The 16,791-nt window shown below is 46.6% G+C and overlaps 2 protein-coding genes and 1 pseudogene across 2 annotated transcripts in view; 2 read left to right on the top strand and 1 right to left on the bottom strand.

Annotated features, from left to right (window-relative positions):
- Positions 1 to 8,259, bottom strand: part of LOC106730392 — an 87,455-nt pseudogene extending 79,196 nt beyond the window's left edge.
- The window catches only part of LOC116660205 (wiskott-Aldrich syndrome protein homolog 1-like), a 43,395-nt gene continuing 33,203 nt past the window's right edge, over positions 6,600 to 16,791 (top strand). The window contains exon 1 of the mRNA XM_032468989.1: positions 6,600 to 7,916. Coding sequence (XP_032324880.1) covers positions 6,600 to 7,826 — 1,227 coding nt within the window. The 3' untranslated portion in view covers positions 7,827 to 7,916. The remainder of the gene's footprint in view (positions 7,917 to 16,791) is intronic.
- Positions 7,826 to 16,791, top strand: part of LOC116660211 (mucolipin-1-like) — a 71,468-nt gene continuing 62,502 nt past the window's right edge. The window contains exon 1 of the mRNA XM_032468995.1: positions 7,826 to 8,353. Coding sequence (XP_032324886.1) covers positions 7,826 to 8,353 — 528 coding nt within the window. The remainder of the gene's footprint in view (positions 8,354 to 16,791) is intronic.

Raw genomic sequence — 16,791 nt, forward strand, 5'->3', positions numbered from 1 at the left:
TCTTGCCTCCTCTACATCATTGGTCTTACCTGAATGGTTTCTTCCAGGCAGCAGCAATCCAGGCCTGACAGCATCTCTATAACCTGGTTGGGGCTGAATGGACACAACAGCTCAGTGAACAGCTCTGTGACACAGGGAGACATTCACAGCAATTCTTGATTTACATGGAGATCTTCTCTGAAAACAAAAAAGGCAAGAGAGCAGCATTATGTAATCACATCTATAATTAAGGCTACAGGTAAAAAGTATGTTACCTTAAAACCAAGACCACAGTTTGGCCAGGTAAAATTGCAAATTACATCAGAGACCCTCTAAATAACATTATTTCTCACTTTAATGGTTGTCAAAACTATGTATTTTAGACCTAAACTTTATCTACTCTTTTGGGAATTTCTATTTTAATAATAGTATTGACTTACAAAATATCACACTTACACATGTGTAAAGGGAGAATTTTGTAAGACACACAAGGCTTTCTTTTGTCAGCTTTAAAATAAAGTATATGTATGCCTTTGACCCACATACCCACACCTCAACTGCATCCCAAAACTCAGGATGGAGAAAATATTCACTCTTACTCAGTGAAAGTCATTTTGAATTATAATCTTGTATAGTAGGCTATTTCTCGGGGAGAATAAACTGTTTTGAAAAGCCTACATTAAAATGATTCTAAAATTTAAATTCTGGTTTTAAAATATTTGACAAAGAAAATGAATACTGTGCAGGAATGAAAACGTCTGGTCTAGTCCTTCCCCAAACTCCAAAAACTGCACAAAAACAGGCCTGTCTGGACTGCGCTTCTAGACCTCTGGACTTCACAGCCTCCCTCAGTGTCTTGTTTTGACAACTTAGGGCCACCTCAACTTGGCCTACATCCTGACTGTGTGAACTCTCTGCTCATTCCCACGTGTCCAGTCCTTGGGGTGGGGGGTGGCATATAATGACTACTTGGGACCTTTTACACTGAAAATTCAAATAATCACTCACAACCCATAAGAGTAAAGAAAATTATTTTCCACGTATCTTTTATTAACAGCAAGTTGTTTCACAAGACCACAAAGCTAAAGTTTCAGCTTTCCATATACATCCAGGTTAAAAAAGCCACAACACACTCCTGTGCCAACTAAATACAAAACCCTAAGTGAGTACATCGGTCTGCCTAAAAAACACTTTAAATGTCTTAACTACAGGTAACTTTAAATGTCTTAACTAAAGGTAGCAAAGCCACGCCTACAACCTGTAGGAATTTATAACATAATAAACAACAATGTTCCACAAACTGGACAGGCAACTGACTGGCTCAGACAGAAGGTTGTCCTCAGGCAAGAAGGAATCCAGCAGCTTCGGTGCCTTCAGTCTCCATGCTGACCCTGTACGCTGCACAGAGCTGCCAGGATTGCTCATTCAGAACAGCCACAATACCAAACACGCATTCATGAGACACACACCAAAGCAGATGAGTGCACCATTCTCTCTAACAGCAAAGATCCTGACATGTGAAACCAATGGAACAGCAGAGAGAAGGCAGATTTTTCAGGGGGTTTGGTCAATTTCCACTTTCCTACTTACATGCACTTCCCAATTCTTTAGAACATGACTCGAAGAAAGCATCACCATGTGCCCAGAGTTGCAGATCCCTCACACCACCGACCAAGCAAAGCACACACTGTGGAGTCAGCCACTTGAACTGGGCCCAGTGCGGTCAGGGGGCGGTGGCCATGGAGGCAGGGGCAGAAGGGTGCCCTGAGGGAGCCAGTGGATTTGCTTCAGGCTCCTCTGTCTCCCCTACACCTGGCTTGCCGGCAGCCTTTGCTGCCCCAGGTGGCAGGACACACATTTCCCAGTTTGCTTACCAGAGGCTGGGGAGATGGGGTCAGCCATTAGCGGTCAGGTGGTCCCTGCCCCCCACCTCTACCATGACACGGCTGCTTCCCAGGAGAAAGCGGACTGGGACACGTATGTCCCATGACCTGGGGTGGCAGAGGCCACCCCCAAGGCACGCCGGCTGCAAGGAAAACTGGAGCAAAGAGGCCAGCTCCTCCAAGGCAGGCCCCCTCCCCCAGCTGCCCCCTGCTCCCTAACTGCACCAGGCCCACCTCCTGGGAGCTGGCTGACTTGGGGACATGCCTACAGCGAACCTGGGGCAGCAGAGGCCACAGCCAGGCCAGGCCACAGGGAAGATGGGAGCAAATGACTGGCTCACAAGGGGCAGCCGCCCTCCTCCCACCACCGCAGCCACTGCTGCTACTGTCCACCCAGCCTCCTTGACTGCACTGAGCCCATGGTCTTACCAAAATGGATACAGAGGGAACATATATTAATATAATAAAAGCTATTTATAACAAACCTATAGCCAACATAATACTCTACGGTGAAAAGCTGAAAGCCTTTCCACTAAAATCTGGAACAAGACAGGGATGCCCACTCTCACCACCTCTATTCAATACAGTATTGAAGGTCCCAGCCATAACAGACAACAAAAAGAGAAAAAAGGGATCCAAGTTGGAAAAGAAGAGGTAAAACTGTCATTATATATCATTATGTGACATGATACTATATATAGAAAACCCTAAAGGCTCCACACAAAAACTACTAGAATAAAAGAATTCAGCAAGGTAACAAAATACAGCATCAACATACAGAAATCAGCAGCATTTCTTTACACGAAAGTAATAATCCCTTTTAAAACTGCACCCAAAAAAAATAAAATACTGAGGAATAAATCTGACCAAGGAAGTGAAAGACATATGCGGAGACCTACAAAACACTGACTAAGGAAATTAAAGAGGGCTTAAAGCAATGGAAAGATTTCCCATGTTCTTGTATGGGAAGAATTAATATTGTTAAAATGGCCATACTACCCAAAGTAATCTACAGATTTAATGTGATCCCTATCAAATTACCCAGGACATTTCTCACAGAATTACAACAAATTAACCTCAAATTTATATGGAATCACAAAAGACCAGAATTACCAAAGCATTACTGAAGAAAAACAATGAAGCTGGAGGAATAACCCTCCAAGACTGCAGAATACTACAGAGCTCCAATCAAAACATCATGGTATTGAAACAAAAACAGACATATGGATCAATGGAACAGAATAGAGAGCCCAGAAATAAACACACAAACTTGGTCAATTAATCTTTGACAAACGAGCCCAGAACATACAATGGAGTAGAGACAGTCTCTTCAACAAATGGTGTAGTTGGAAAACTGGACAGCTGCATGTAAATCAATGACATTAGACTACTCCCTCACACCATACACAAAAGTAAATTCAAAATGGCTTAAAGACGTAAACATAAGACAAGACACTATACACCTCTTAGAAGAAAACTTAGGCAAAACATTACCTGACATACATTTCAGAAATGTTTTCCTAGGGCAGTCTACCCAAGCAACAGAAATAAAAGCAAAAATAAACACACAAATGGGACCAAACTGAATTTATCAGCTTTTGCACATCAAAGAAAACCATAAGCAAAACACAGTAACAACCTACGGAATGGCAGAAAATATTTGTAAGTGATTCAACTAAGACTTAACTTCCAGAATATATAAACAGCTCGTAAAACTTAGTAACAAAGACAGACAACCCAATCAAAAAATGGGCATAAGACCTAAACAAGCATTTCTCCAATGAAGACTGCAAATGGCCAATAGGCACATGAAAAAATGCTCAATAGCACTAATTATCAGAGAAATGCAAATCAAAACTACAATGAGGTATTAGCTCAAACCAGTCAGAATGGCCATCACTCAAAAGTTCATAAAGATAAACACTGGAGAGGATGTGGAGAACAGGGAACCCTCTTACACTGCTGGTGGGAATGTAGTTTGGTGTAGCCATTAGTGAAAACAGTTTGGAAATTCCCCATAAACCTAAAAATACACTTACCCTAGGATCCAGCAATCCCACTTCTGGGTATATATCCAGAGGGAACTCCAATCTGAAAAGATACCTGCACCCCAGTATTCATAACACCACTATATACAATAGCCAAGACACTGTAAAGCAACCTAAATGAAGCAACAGATGACTGGATAAAGAAGTTGCAGTAGATTTATACAATGGAGTACTACTCTGCCATTAAAAGGGGTAAAATAATGACATTTGCAGCACCATGAATGGACCTAGAGATCATCATTCCAAGTGAAATGAGCCAGAAAGACAAAGAAAAATACCGTATCACTCACATGCGCAATCTAAAAAAAAAAATACTATGAAATCATCTGCAGACTTAGTGAAGAATCTTATGGTTACCAGGGAAAGGGGGTGGGGAAAAGAGAAATTTGGGAGTTTGAGATTTACAAATGTTAGTCACTATACATAAAAATAGATTTAAAACAAGTTTATTCTGTATAGCACAGAAACCTATATTCAGTATCTGGAAATAACCTATAATGGAAAAGCCGCTACACCTACCAACTGAGGAAGCAAGAGAGGAAAGGAGAGTTAGTTATCCTGGGCTAGAGCCTGGTGCTCGGAAAGTCTTTGCCCACCTCTGACGCTGCCCCCTGACCTCACTGCACTCTCCTCCCAGGAGCAGGCTCACATGAAGACATGCGTCCCCTGAACCTGTGGTAGCAGAGGCCGCCCCAGGACAGGGCCCAGGGGAGATGAGAGCAAGTCCACCTGCTGGGGGCGGGTGTGGAGCAGCACACCTCCACGTCGCCGCCCTCTAACTGCAGCCCACTGACCTGGAAACAAGTGTCCTGCGAACCTGGGGCAGTGGCAGGGAAAAGGGCGTTGCCCCTGGCTAACTGGTCTGTGCCCCCACATCAGCCGCGGCATGGCCTGGGGGCGGCCTCTGCAGCCCCAGGCAAGTCCCCAGGTCAGCCAGCTCCCGGGAGGCGGGAGCCGTGTGGTCGGAGGCAGGGGCGGCTGTGACGGGTTTAGGGGTCTGCCTATGCGAGCCTGTGGATTTGCTTCAAACTCCCCCGTAGCCTGTCCTGGCCTCTGCCTCTACCGCCCCAAGTTCTCAGGACTCAAGTTATAGGTCAATCAGCTTCTGGAAAGGGGGCGCTGTGCTGTCAGCGGGCGGCGGCGGCGGGACTGGGGCTGCCCTGTGCGAGCGCGGGGATTTGCTCCCATTACTGTTGTCGCTGCCGCCACCAAGGCACACTGACCGCACCGCGCCCGCCTCCCAGGAGCAGGTATACCTGTAACCTGCGCTCTGCGACCCTGGGGCAGCAGAGGCCGCCCCCAGGACAGCATGCGAGGTAGATGAGAGCAAGTCCACTGGCTCCCAGGAGCACACCCCTCTCCCCGCCGCTGCCGCCGCCGCCGAACCTCGCACCCGGACAGCACCGCGTCGCCTCCCAGGAGCACACCCCTCTCCCCGCCGCTGCCGCCGCCGCCGACCTCGCACCCGGACAGCACCGCGCCCGCTTCCCAGGAGCAGGTTTACCTGTAACCTGCGTTCTGCGAACCTGGGGCAGCAGAGGCCGCCCCCAGAACAACATGCGGGGCAGATGGGAGCAAATCCACTGGCTCCCAGGCGCACACCGCTCTCCCCGCCGCTTCCGCTGCCGCCGCCGCCGACCTCGCACCCGGACAGCACCGCGTCCGCGTCCCAGGAGCACACCCCTCTCCCCGCCGCTGCCGCCGCCGCCGACCTCGCACCCGGACAGCACCGCGCCCGCTTCCCAGGAGCAGGTTTACCTGTAACCTGCGTTCTGCGAACCTGGGGCAGCAGAGGCCGCCCCCAGAACAACATGCAGGGCAGAAGGAAGCAAATCCACTGGCTCCCAGGTGCACACCGCTCTCCCCGCCGCTTCCGCTGCCGCCGCCGCCGACCACGCACCCGGACAGCACCGCGTCGCCTCCCAGGAGCAGGCTGACCGCCAGGCACGCACCCCGCGAACATGGGGAAGCTGACACTGCTCCAGGCCACGGGGAAAAGGGCAAGAAGTCCAGAAACTTGCACGGCGAAGCCCGCATCCCACTGCGGCCGTCGCCGCGGCCCCGCGACCGCACCGTGACCGCCTCCCAGGAGCAGATTAACAAGTAACCTGCGATCTGCGAACCTGGGGCAGCAGAGGCCGCCCCCAGGACAGCATGCGGGGCAGATGGGAGCAAGTCCACTGGCTCCCAGGAGCACACCCCTCTCCCCGCCGCTGCCGCTGCCGCTGCCGCCACCGCCGACCTCGCACCCGGACAGCACCGCGTCGCCTCCCAGGAGCACACCCCTCTCCCCGCCGCTGCCGCCGCCGCCGACCTCGCACCCGGACAGCACCGCGTCGCCTCCCAGGAGCACACCCCTCTCCCCGCCGCTGCCGCCGCCGCCGACCTCGCACCCGGACAGCACCGCGTCGCCTCGCAGGAGCACACCCCTCTCCCCGCCGCTGCCGCCGCCGCCGACCTCGCACCCGGACAGCACCGCGTCGCCTCCCAGGAGCACACCCCTCTCCCCGCCGCTGCCGCCGCCGCCGACCTCGCACCCGGACAGCACCGCGTCGCCTCCCAGGAGCAGGCTGACCGCCACACATGTCGCCTTCCAGGAGCACACCCCCTCTCCCCGCCGCTGCCGCCGCCGCCGACCTCGCACCCGGACAGCACCGCGTCGCCTCCCAGGAGCAGGCTGACCGCCACCATGTCGCCTCCCAGGAGCACACCCTCTCCCCGCCGCTGCCGCCGCCGCGACCTCGCACCCGGACAGCACCGCGTCGCCTCCCAGGAGCACACCCCTCTCCCCGCCGCTGCCGCCGCCGCCGACCCTCGCACCCGGACAGCACCGCGTCGCCTCCCAGGAGCACACCCCTCTCCCCGCCGCTGCCGCCGCCGCCGACCTCGCACCCGGACAGCACCGCGTCGCCTCCCAGGAGCACACCCCTCTCCCCGCCGCTGCCGCCGCCGCCGACCTCGCACCCGGACAGCACCGCGTCGCCTCCCAGGAGCACACCCCTCTCCCCGCCGCTGCCAGCCGCCGCCGACTCGCCACCCGGACAGCCACCGCGTCGCCTCCCAGGAGCACACCCCTCTCCCCGCCGCTGCCGCCGCCGCCGACCTCGCACCCGGACAGCACCGCGTCGCCTCCCAGGAGCAGGTGACCGCCACACATGTCGCCTTCCAGGAGCACACCCCTCTCCCCGCCGCTGCCGCCGCCGCCGACCTCGCACCCGGACAGCACCGCGTCGCCTCCCAGGAGCAGGCTGACCGCCACACATGTCGCCTCCCAGGAGCACCCCTCTCCCCGCCGCTGCCGCCGCCGCCGACCTCGCACCCGGACAGCACCGCGTCGCCTCCCAGGAGCACACCCCTCTCCCCGCCGCTGCCGCCGCCGCCGGACCTCGCACCCGGACAGCACCGCGTCGCCTCCCAGGAGCACACCCCTCTCCCCGCCGCTGCCGCCGCCGCCGACCTCGCACCCGGACAGCACCGCGTCGCCTCCCAGGAGCACACCCCTCTCCCCGCCGCTGCCGCCGCCGCCGACCTCGCACCCGGACAGCACCGCGCCCTCTTCCCAGGAGCACACCCCTCTCCCCGCCGCTGCCGCCGCCGCCGAACCTCGCACCCGGACAGCACCGCGTCGCCTCCCAGGAGCAGGCTGACCGCCACACATGTCGCCTCCCAGGAGCACACCCCTCTCCCCGCCGCTGCCGCCGACCTCGCACCCGGACAGCACCGCGTCGCCTCCCAGGAGCAGGCTGACCGCCAGACACGCACCCCTCGAACATGGGGAAGCAGACACTGCTCCAGGCCACGGGGAAATAACTCAACAAGTCCAGGAGCTTGCACGGTCAAGCCCGCATCCCAGAGGCCGCAGCCGCGGCCCTGCGACCGCACCGCACCCGCCTCCCGGTATCAGGCCATGACCTGATGGCCGGTCGGAAGTGCTCCCGGGCCCGTTCGGCGCACTCCCACCTCCCATGGCTGCATCCGCTTCCCGAAACCCGGGTACAAGCAGCAGGTAAGAAATGGGATTCAGGGACTACTAGCGGGGGGGGGGGGGGCACCACGACCCACGGCGGCGGCCCGCACCGCCTCAGAGCCCTAACGGGTCGAGCGGCCCAGGCCTCCCACGCACCCCCAACCCGTGAGCCTCCCCAGCTGAGCAGCCCAGGCCTCTCCCGCCGGCTCCCCGATCTGCGCGCCCCCACCAGCGCCCCCTTACCTGCCCGGCGACGGCAGCAGAGGCGACAGCAAGCGGCAGCCCAGTCCCCACACCGCCTTCCTCCTCGGAAGCTGGTCAGGAGCGCCTGGCTTCTGCCCGGCTCCCGCCCGGCTCCCACACGCTCTGGGCGGTTCCGGCGTCCGCGCCCCTCCCCCTCCCGCCGGAAGCGCCGACCCTCAAGCTGGGGCTCCACCCCTACGGGCTGCGGCGAGCAGGCCGAGCGGCGCCAGGCGGTGGGGCAGAGGGGCGGAGGGGGGGAGGGGGGAGGGGCGGTGGGGCCGGCCCACTCCCTCCCCTGGGTGTGAGTAAAGAGATTGAGTAATCAAAAAGCTCCTAACAAAAAGTTCAAGATCAGATGGCTTCACTAGTAATTCTACCAAATATTAATAATAATGAACACCAATTCTTCTCAAACTCTTCTAAAAACTAGGAGGGAGAACTTACTTTTAAAGCCAGCATTACCCTGATGTCAAACCACATAAGGATATTACGAGAAAACTACAGACAATATCTCTTATCAATATAGTTACAAAAATTCTCAACAAATAGTAGCAGACTGAATCCAGCTGCATTTTAAGAGGATCATGACATTAGTGAAATTTATGACAGGAATGCCAAGATGGTTCAGTTTGCAAACATCAATGTAACATAGAACGTTAAAAAGAAGGAAAAAAACAACATGATCATCTCAATGCAGAAAAAGCATTTGCAAAATACAATATCCTTTCTTGATAAAAACACTCAACAAACTAGGAATGGAAGGGAAATTTCTCAAAAGAAAAAACGGCATTTAAAAAATCTTATAGACAACATCAGTCACAGTGAAAGACTGAAAGGTTTCACCCAAAAATCACAAACAAGACACTACTTCTATTCAGCACTGTACTAGAAGTTCTAGCCAGCGTAATTAGACAAGAAACATAAAAGCCATTCAACTTGAAAAGGAAGACATAAAAATATCTCTATTACAAATGGCCAATAGGCACATGAACAAATGCTCACTATCACTAATTATCAGAGAAATGCAAGTCAAAGCTATAATGAGGTGTCACCTCACACCAGTCAGAATGGCCATCATTCAAAAGTCTACAAACAATAAATGCTGGAGAGGGTGTGGAGAAAAGGTAAGCCTCCTACACTGTTGGTGGGAATGTAGTTTGGTGCAGCCATTATGGAAAACAGTATGGAAATTCCTCAGAAAACTAGGAATAGACTTACCATATGATCCAGCAATCCCACTCCTGGGCATATATCCAAAAGACACATGCACCCCAATGTTCACAGCAGCACTATTTATAATAGCCAAGACATGAAGACAACCTAAATGTCCATCAACAGATGACTAAATAAAGAAGTCATATTATATTTATACAATGGAATACTACTCACCCATAAAAAGAATAAAATCATGCCATTTGCAGCAACATGGATGGACCTGGAGATGGTCATTCTAAGTGAAGTAAGCCAGAAACAGAAAGAAAATTACCATGTGATATCATTTATATGTGGAATTTATAAAAAAAGACTAACTTATTTACAAAATAGAAACACACTCACAGACATAGAAAACAAAATTATGGTTACTAGTGGGGAAAGGGTTGGGAAGAAATAAATTGGGAGATCAAAATTTGCAGATACTAACTAATATATATAAAATAGACAAACAAGTTCATACTGTGTAGCACAAGGAACTATATTCAATGTCTCATAGTAACTGATGGTGAAAAAGAATCTGAAAATGAATATGTGTATGTTCATGTATGACTGAAGCATTGTGCTGTACACTAGAAATTGGCACAACATTGCAAACTGACTATGCTTCAATAAAAAAAAATATGTATATACAATAGAAAAATAAAGAGGTATAAAAAATAAATTAATTAAATGTTATCAACAAACCCAAGGTCACAAAGATTTTATCCTGTGTCATCTTCTAGGAATTTTATAGATTTGCATTTTACATTTAGGTTAATGATCCTTTTTGAGTTAATTTTTCTGAAAGGATATAAAATCTATGTCTAGATTTCTAACCACCCCCCAATGTGGATATCCAGTGTTCCAGCATCATTTGTTTAAATGACTGTCCCTTGTTCCATTGAATTGCCTTTGCTCCTTTGTCAAGATCACTTAATCGTATTTGTATGAGTCTGTGTCTGGGCTCTGTATTCTGAAGTCACATATTGCCAGTTTTCTAATTTTGTTCTCCTTCAATGTTGTAATGGCAATTCTGGGTGGATCTTGGACTTTAACAGAGAAGTCCTACATAGTCACACTGGAAAGTGATTGAACAAATGCATAGAACCAGGCTGTGAAGGCCTTATTCAGCTTTCTGTAAAACTTTACTTAATCCAAAAAACAAAAAACCAAAAAAACAAATGCTGCTCATAAAATGCTCCTGAAATGCTATAACCCTGACATGCAGTGAATCAATCCTCAGGCCTGACATAGAATAAACACTTTAAAGTCATATTATGTTATTTCAAAAAGTTTGGCTTGTAAGTAAAACTATGCCTAGAATCTCTCATTTTAATTATAGTTTTTCTTACTCACTAAGAAATTGAGGCTCACAGTTACAAAAGGACCAGCTACACTGCTACTTAGCGGCAAGAGACTTAATTTTGGGAGTTCTTTCCACTGCATGGTGATACTTTGATATAGTGTAGTAGTTTCTATTAATTGATTAGATCTTTGGAGGAAACTGAAAGTTCTTCTAGTGAAGCTATTCCTTTTATCCTCTAATGAGGTGTTTGACAGCCCTGAAATTAATCACCCATTTATTCATTCAACATACACTGCTGAACCTAGAGATTCTAAGTGGCTAAGGAGGGGAGTACAGTACATGAGATGTGGTCTCACCCTCAAGAAGGTTGTAGTCTGGCAGGGAAGATAACATACCTTGGCAATTCTCAGGGCTCTTACCCATGAGACACAATGGATACTGTCTAAAGCCCATGAAATTTTTTTTGATTTCAATGTCTTTTTTCAAATCAAAAGAAAAGCTGAATATATCCTGTCTGGATTACATTTGTCTTTATACACAGTCATAAAAATATCATTTTTATCATTTTCTGTTGGAGAAAGAGTCCCACAAAGGCAAAAGTGCCCAACACCCATGAAAGTCATATTATGGCTCTGGAAATGCTACCCAAACAAAGAAAGCTGAATCTTCATTCACCCCAGTTACCATCTCAGAAGCCTTATATATTTACCTCTTGTCTTCACTTCTGTGGAGCACCCTTGGGAATTTTACTTTAGGCTAAAATTTCCTTTGTAGAGGTCCAGACCCAGAGATGGTTCTGTGATTAACTGGTAGAGAGTAGTTTTCTGACCTCTGGAACCAAGAAGGCTTTCTGTACATACATCCTAGAATTAAAACACCACGGCCTTAAGTTCATGCCATTTTATGGCCTCGGCAAATCCTCTCAAACAGACTAATTTAAGATTTTTCCAAACTATATGATGATCATAGATGTTCGTGGAAAATAAAGGGTTCTATGACCAAATACTTTTGGGGACTGCTATGTATAACATACTCTGCTTTTGCTGATTATCAGTGAGCATATTAAATGTTATCAGAAGCCTAACTGTAGAGAAACCTGGTTAACTTTGTTTAATCCAGCATTTTCCAAATTTATTTGAACACAGAGCCCGTCTTCAAGAATGTTTATTAACATTTCATGGGAAACTAATGTGCCTTGGAATATAATTTGAGAAATACTGGTTTGCACCAGGCATTGGCAACCCTTTTATGTAAAGGGCCATATCATAAATATTTTAGGTTTTATGGGCCAGATACTCTGCCAGAAGTACTCAACTGTGCAGGAAAGCAGCCACAGACATTGCATAAACAAATGGGTGTGGCTGTGTTTTCCAGTACAACTTTCAAAGTAAGGAGTGGACTGGATTTGGCCCAAGGACCCTAGTTTGCCAACCCGCGGTCTATGCTTTCCACTAAAACCTTTCAGAATAGCTCTAGGTCCACCCAGAAAGGAAAAGTTCCAAAGCCATCTCACCACGTATAATAGTCAAAAACAACCAATCTACCCAAAAATTTTATTTGTAAAGTATCTTTTTGGCCTCAAACTAATATCAACCTAAATAAATAGCTGCTCTTTTCATCAAAGGTCTTAAAAGTGTTTGCCAAAAGACATGAAGGATATTTACTAAAAAAAATGAACAGTGATTATCACAGGATGCACGACTGTAAGGGATTTTTGTTTTCTTAGTTGCACTTTTCTGTAACACTTTTGTAATCAGAAGCAAAAACAACAAAAGATTTTTTTTTTTAAATAATCCTCCTGTAGTTCAGTATTTTTCAGGCCCTCTTGTCTTAACAATCATGTCACCTCATACTTGGTGGCACTTGGTAGTTCCTAATGCTTTATATGGTCTTTATCTCATATCCCCTCCCCAGTTCCCTTTTTAACTTAAACAGGATGAGCATAGGTTCTGCTTTCAGCTTTTCTCAGTCTCTTCTCCATGTTCTCACTCTCTCCTGTGATTTAAAATTTCCCTTCTTCATGGCTGCTTTCTAAATTTATATTCCTAGAGCTGATCCAGGTCCTCTTATCAGAATCACCTTGGAATTTGTTAAAGATGTAGATCTCTAGTTCCACCTGAAACTGAATTAATCAAAATGCTCAAGGATAGAGCCTGGGTATATTTTCAAAAGTCCATAGGAATTTAGATGGAACTCCTGTTTGAAAGGAAAAAAGCAAAACAAAACAGAAACCCAAAACGCTTCTCTTGAGAGACTTGGTTGTTACAGTACAACATTATTTTTTCCTTGGCTTGTTTTTTGCATGCCAGATTCTTAAAGAAGGAATATAGCTTATTTATCTTTTCTTTTTTTTTCTTACTTATCTATACATTTTATAACTAGTTACCAACTCTAATGCCAATTAACAGACAAGATGAACCCCATTTTAATCAGCAATACAAATAAACATGCAGCTATATTTGCATTTGCTCATTCTGTTTTCTTACCTTTCTTGTACTTTGCAATCCATTTCGTTTGGGTTTCTTCTTCTGCCACACCACTGACATTGTTCTTTTCAAGGTCATCAACAGCCCTTTAATTGCTAAGTCCAAGAGACACATAAATGCTCATTTTTTTGTGTTCTCTTTCCAACTTCTGACATTGATGACCATTCCTTGTTCTTGAAATGCTGCTAATGGATATTTATCTAAATACCCCACAAATACTGCTAGTTCATAGCCCAAAGTGAGCCCAACCTTATGACCACAAATGTGCACTTCCTGCTTTGTCCTCTCTCTGTCTGAATAGCACCACCATCCACCTTGTTGCCGAACAAAATCCCAAGTGTGCACCTTAATTCACCCTTTTGCTTATTCATCCTCCACCTTATACAATTAATTACCAATTAGTTACCCACATTTCAAAACAAAAGACTCTAAAAACTCAAAGATTTTCCATAACTCACTTGGGAGCAAAACCTGCTCTGAAGTGATGGAGGGTTATTAATAGCCTTGATTCTTCTCATTTATTATGAATATTTGTATGTTTACTCGGGTGTTATTGGCGTCTCAACTCATGCCCAGACCTCCCTGAGAGTACTATGTAATATACTTTTTGTGCATCATATTATCTTTCAAGAAACATCCGAAAACTTCTTAAATCCAAAGAAAAAAATTGGTCTCCACAGATCTCAGGGATTGTGAGCTTGAACTTCCCAAGTAGCTCTCAAGTGCCTCTCATCCTCTCCATCCCGTTCCAGCTTAGATAAAGCCACTGTCAGCTCTGGCTGGATTGCAGTAACAGCTCCCCAGCTACTCTCCCTGTTCTCACTCTTGCCTCCTCAAATCCATTTTCCACCTGCAGCCAAAATAATCATTCTTTTTAAAAAAAAAAAAAAAAAAAAAGCAAATCTTCTCCCTCAGTAAAACCCTTTGATGTCAAATTTTGCTTCTAGCATAAAGTCCAAATTTAGAACATGGCCTAGAATTCCCCAGATGATCCAGCTCCTGCCTAAATCCCCAGCCTTATTCCTCATCACTTTTTACCCTCAACTCAGCAGTACAAATGCCTTCTAGTTCCCCCGCATCCTGCTGTCTTAATGTTTAGTCTTGCAGTTGGACTCAGCAAATAGTTGTTGAATGAATAAACAAAGTCTAACTTGCTAACTTTCTGGGCTATTAAGAGAAACATGATAGGTATTTCTTCTGAGCAGATTCCCACTATTTCCTAATTATTCTCCCTTTCAGAATAACTATGAAGGGTGGGAGGTAGCAATGACTATAACTAATAGTATTGGGGTGTTAAAAATAGTGGTATGTACTGAAGCAAACTAAATGTTATGACCAAACACAAATGTTCTATTGCACTAATGACATTTCAAAAATATTTTCTGGCATCTGAGCCATTTTCTACTAGTTGCTTCTCTAGCTATCATTTAACAGTCACAGTAGTTGTACATCTAGTTAACATTATTAAGCATGTACCTTGCACATAGCACTTTATATACATTGTATAAATGATTTATAACCCTGGTAATAAACATATGAGGTGGGTTTTGTTCTCAGTCTTTCTGAAGGATGAGGAAACTGGGGCTCCGAGGACTTGATGGATTTTTCCCTGAGGTCACAGTTTCAACAAGTGGCAGAAATGGGATTTAAACTCAGTCCTCTTCATCTACAAGACCTTCTCTGCTCTTCCACACTGTCTTTCAGTTCAGTGAAAACTGGCGACTTCTGGGCAAGCCTGAGTGATGAATCATGGGTGACACGGGAGGGAGTCTAGTGAGAGAGGGAGACAGAGTAAACAGGAAGGGAGAAGGAAAAAAACATAGAACTTATGAACTCTTTAATTATAAAGATATCTGGCTAGATTATAAACTCTGTCAAGGAAGGGTCCGGTTGTTTTACTTCATCTCTCCTGCTGCCTAGAACAGGGCTGGGACCAGAATGGATACTTAATGAAGATTTACGGATTGATATGAATTGACTACTCATTAGTGAGATGTTGACTTAGTATCACAACATTAATCACTCCCTACTTTCCTCCACCCTTAACCTAGAGTGTGGTTGAGGTCAGGGGAAAGGTGTGGTTGTTGCAGTGAGGCTTATCAATAGAAGGCATTTTAATGCCTACAAAGACCTCATTAAACTCTGACCTAAGATAGCATTTGAAAAAGTGCTGATTGCCAATAAGCCAACATCCTGTGTTTGACTGGTAAGGAATTGAGCTGGTAAGAAACAAGTTGGATTTCTATCGATGAACTGTTTTGATACTAGCTCTTATATTCACAAATATTTACTAAGCACTTACTGTAAGCAAGGCAATGAATAGGCACTATGCATGCAAGTACCCAAACATCCAGATGTATACAGTTGGAATAAATATGCCTTTAAATGTCATTTTGTTTGCCTCAAAAGTCCAAACAAAGACCTTCTATGGAGTGGGAGAAAAAAAAAACTCTTGATTTTTGCAACTGCCATGTTGTCCTTGACTAAAACACTTTCAAAGAAGCATTGTAAAATGCTTACTGTCCTGCATGGACGATAGTGTGTCTGAATTCTGATTCTTGATGGGAAAGCTGCTATGGTCCAGCTCTGGCAAGAAAACCCTCCCATTCTTTTAGAAAGTCTCAGTAAGGGCAAGAGGCCCTGTCCTGAGTTTGTGTACGTGTGTGTTGATTTTTAGAGGAAGTAGAACAAGATGAGTCCCAGGAAAATTCAACACTAAAGCAGTTATATGAAAAAAGAAGGAAGTTGTGATAACTGGAGGAGGAGTTAGAAAGGAGTCGAGACGATGTTAAACTTGTGCCTATGATGTGCTTTAACCAGAATTTGCACTGGGCTGTGGAACCAGAAGGAACTCCCCACTTTCCTAGTGGTCAGTAGAAATGAGAGTATTTTGTACCTTAGCCAAGAGACAGAAGCAGGATCCAAATAGAAAATATTATAAATGCTTGGAGACGGAAGATATGTTACAGACTGCTGGTCCAGTGTTTCCTAAATCCTGTTGCCATCAAAAACACCTGAGAAGCTTTCTAAAAATTGAAGACTTGGGCCCCAACCATATGCCTAGATTTTCCAATGGGTAGGAGCTGGGAATCTGCTCTATCAAGCCCCTAGGTGTTTCTGAAGATAAAAGGTGACAAATAAATAATGGCAAATATCAAATAGTAAGTATTTATGTTACCATAAAGTAGGGTTGTTCAGAAAGAAAAAAACTCCAGCACCAATTGAAATATATTCCTATTACATGGTCATAAGTAACAATGTATAGGCCCAAACCACCAGGTGCAAAGTCCAAAGACCAGCATTCTTCCCTCTCCTGCGTATATGCACTTGGAGAAGTCACATGATGCTTCCTAACACCTTAAATAAACTAAATAGAAACATTGTATCTGAAACAAACGTGAACAACATGTTTAAAGTAGTCTGTCAGTTTTCTCATCTATAAAATGCAAACACTCACATGAATCCCCTAAAGACTAATTTTCTCATTGCTAAAGTAGAATTGAAAGAAGGTCTTTTTCCTCTTGATGAGTCATTACATAAAAACACTGGTTCATAGGGAATGTAATTAAAAACAACAACAACAACAGCGAGCAAGCAAGATTTCCTTGCTCCTGCCTTCCAGAGATGCTATGGGGAGGAAAGTGGAGGATATGTATTCAAAGAGAGGGTGTTTGTGGTACATTTT

The sequence above is a fragment of the Camelus ferus genome, chromosome 3, assembly GCF_009834535.1.
Source record: "Camelus ferus isolate YT-003-E chromosome 3, BCGSAC_Cfer_1.0, whole genome shotgun sequence".
Lineage (NCBI taxonomy): Eukaryota > Metazoa > Chordata > Mammalia > Artiodactyla > Camelidae > Camelus > Camelus ferus.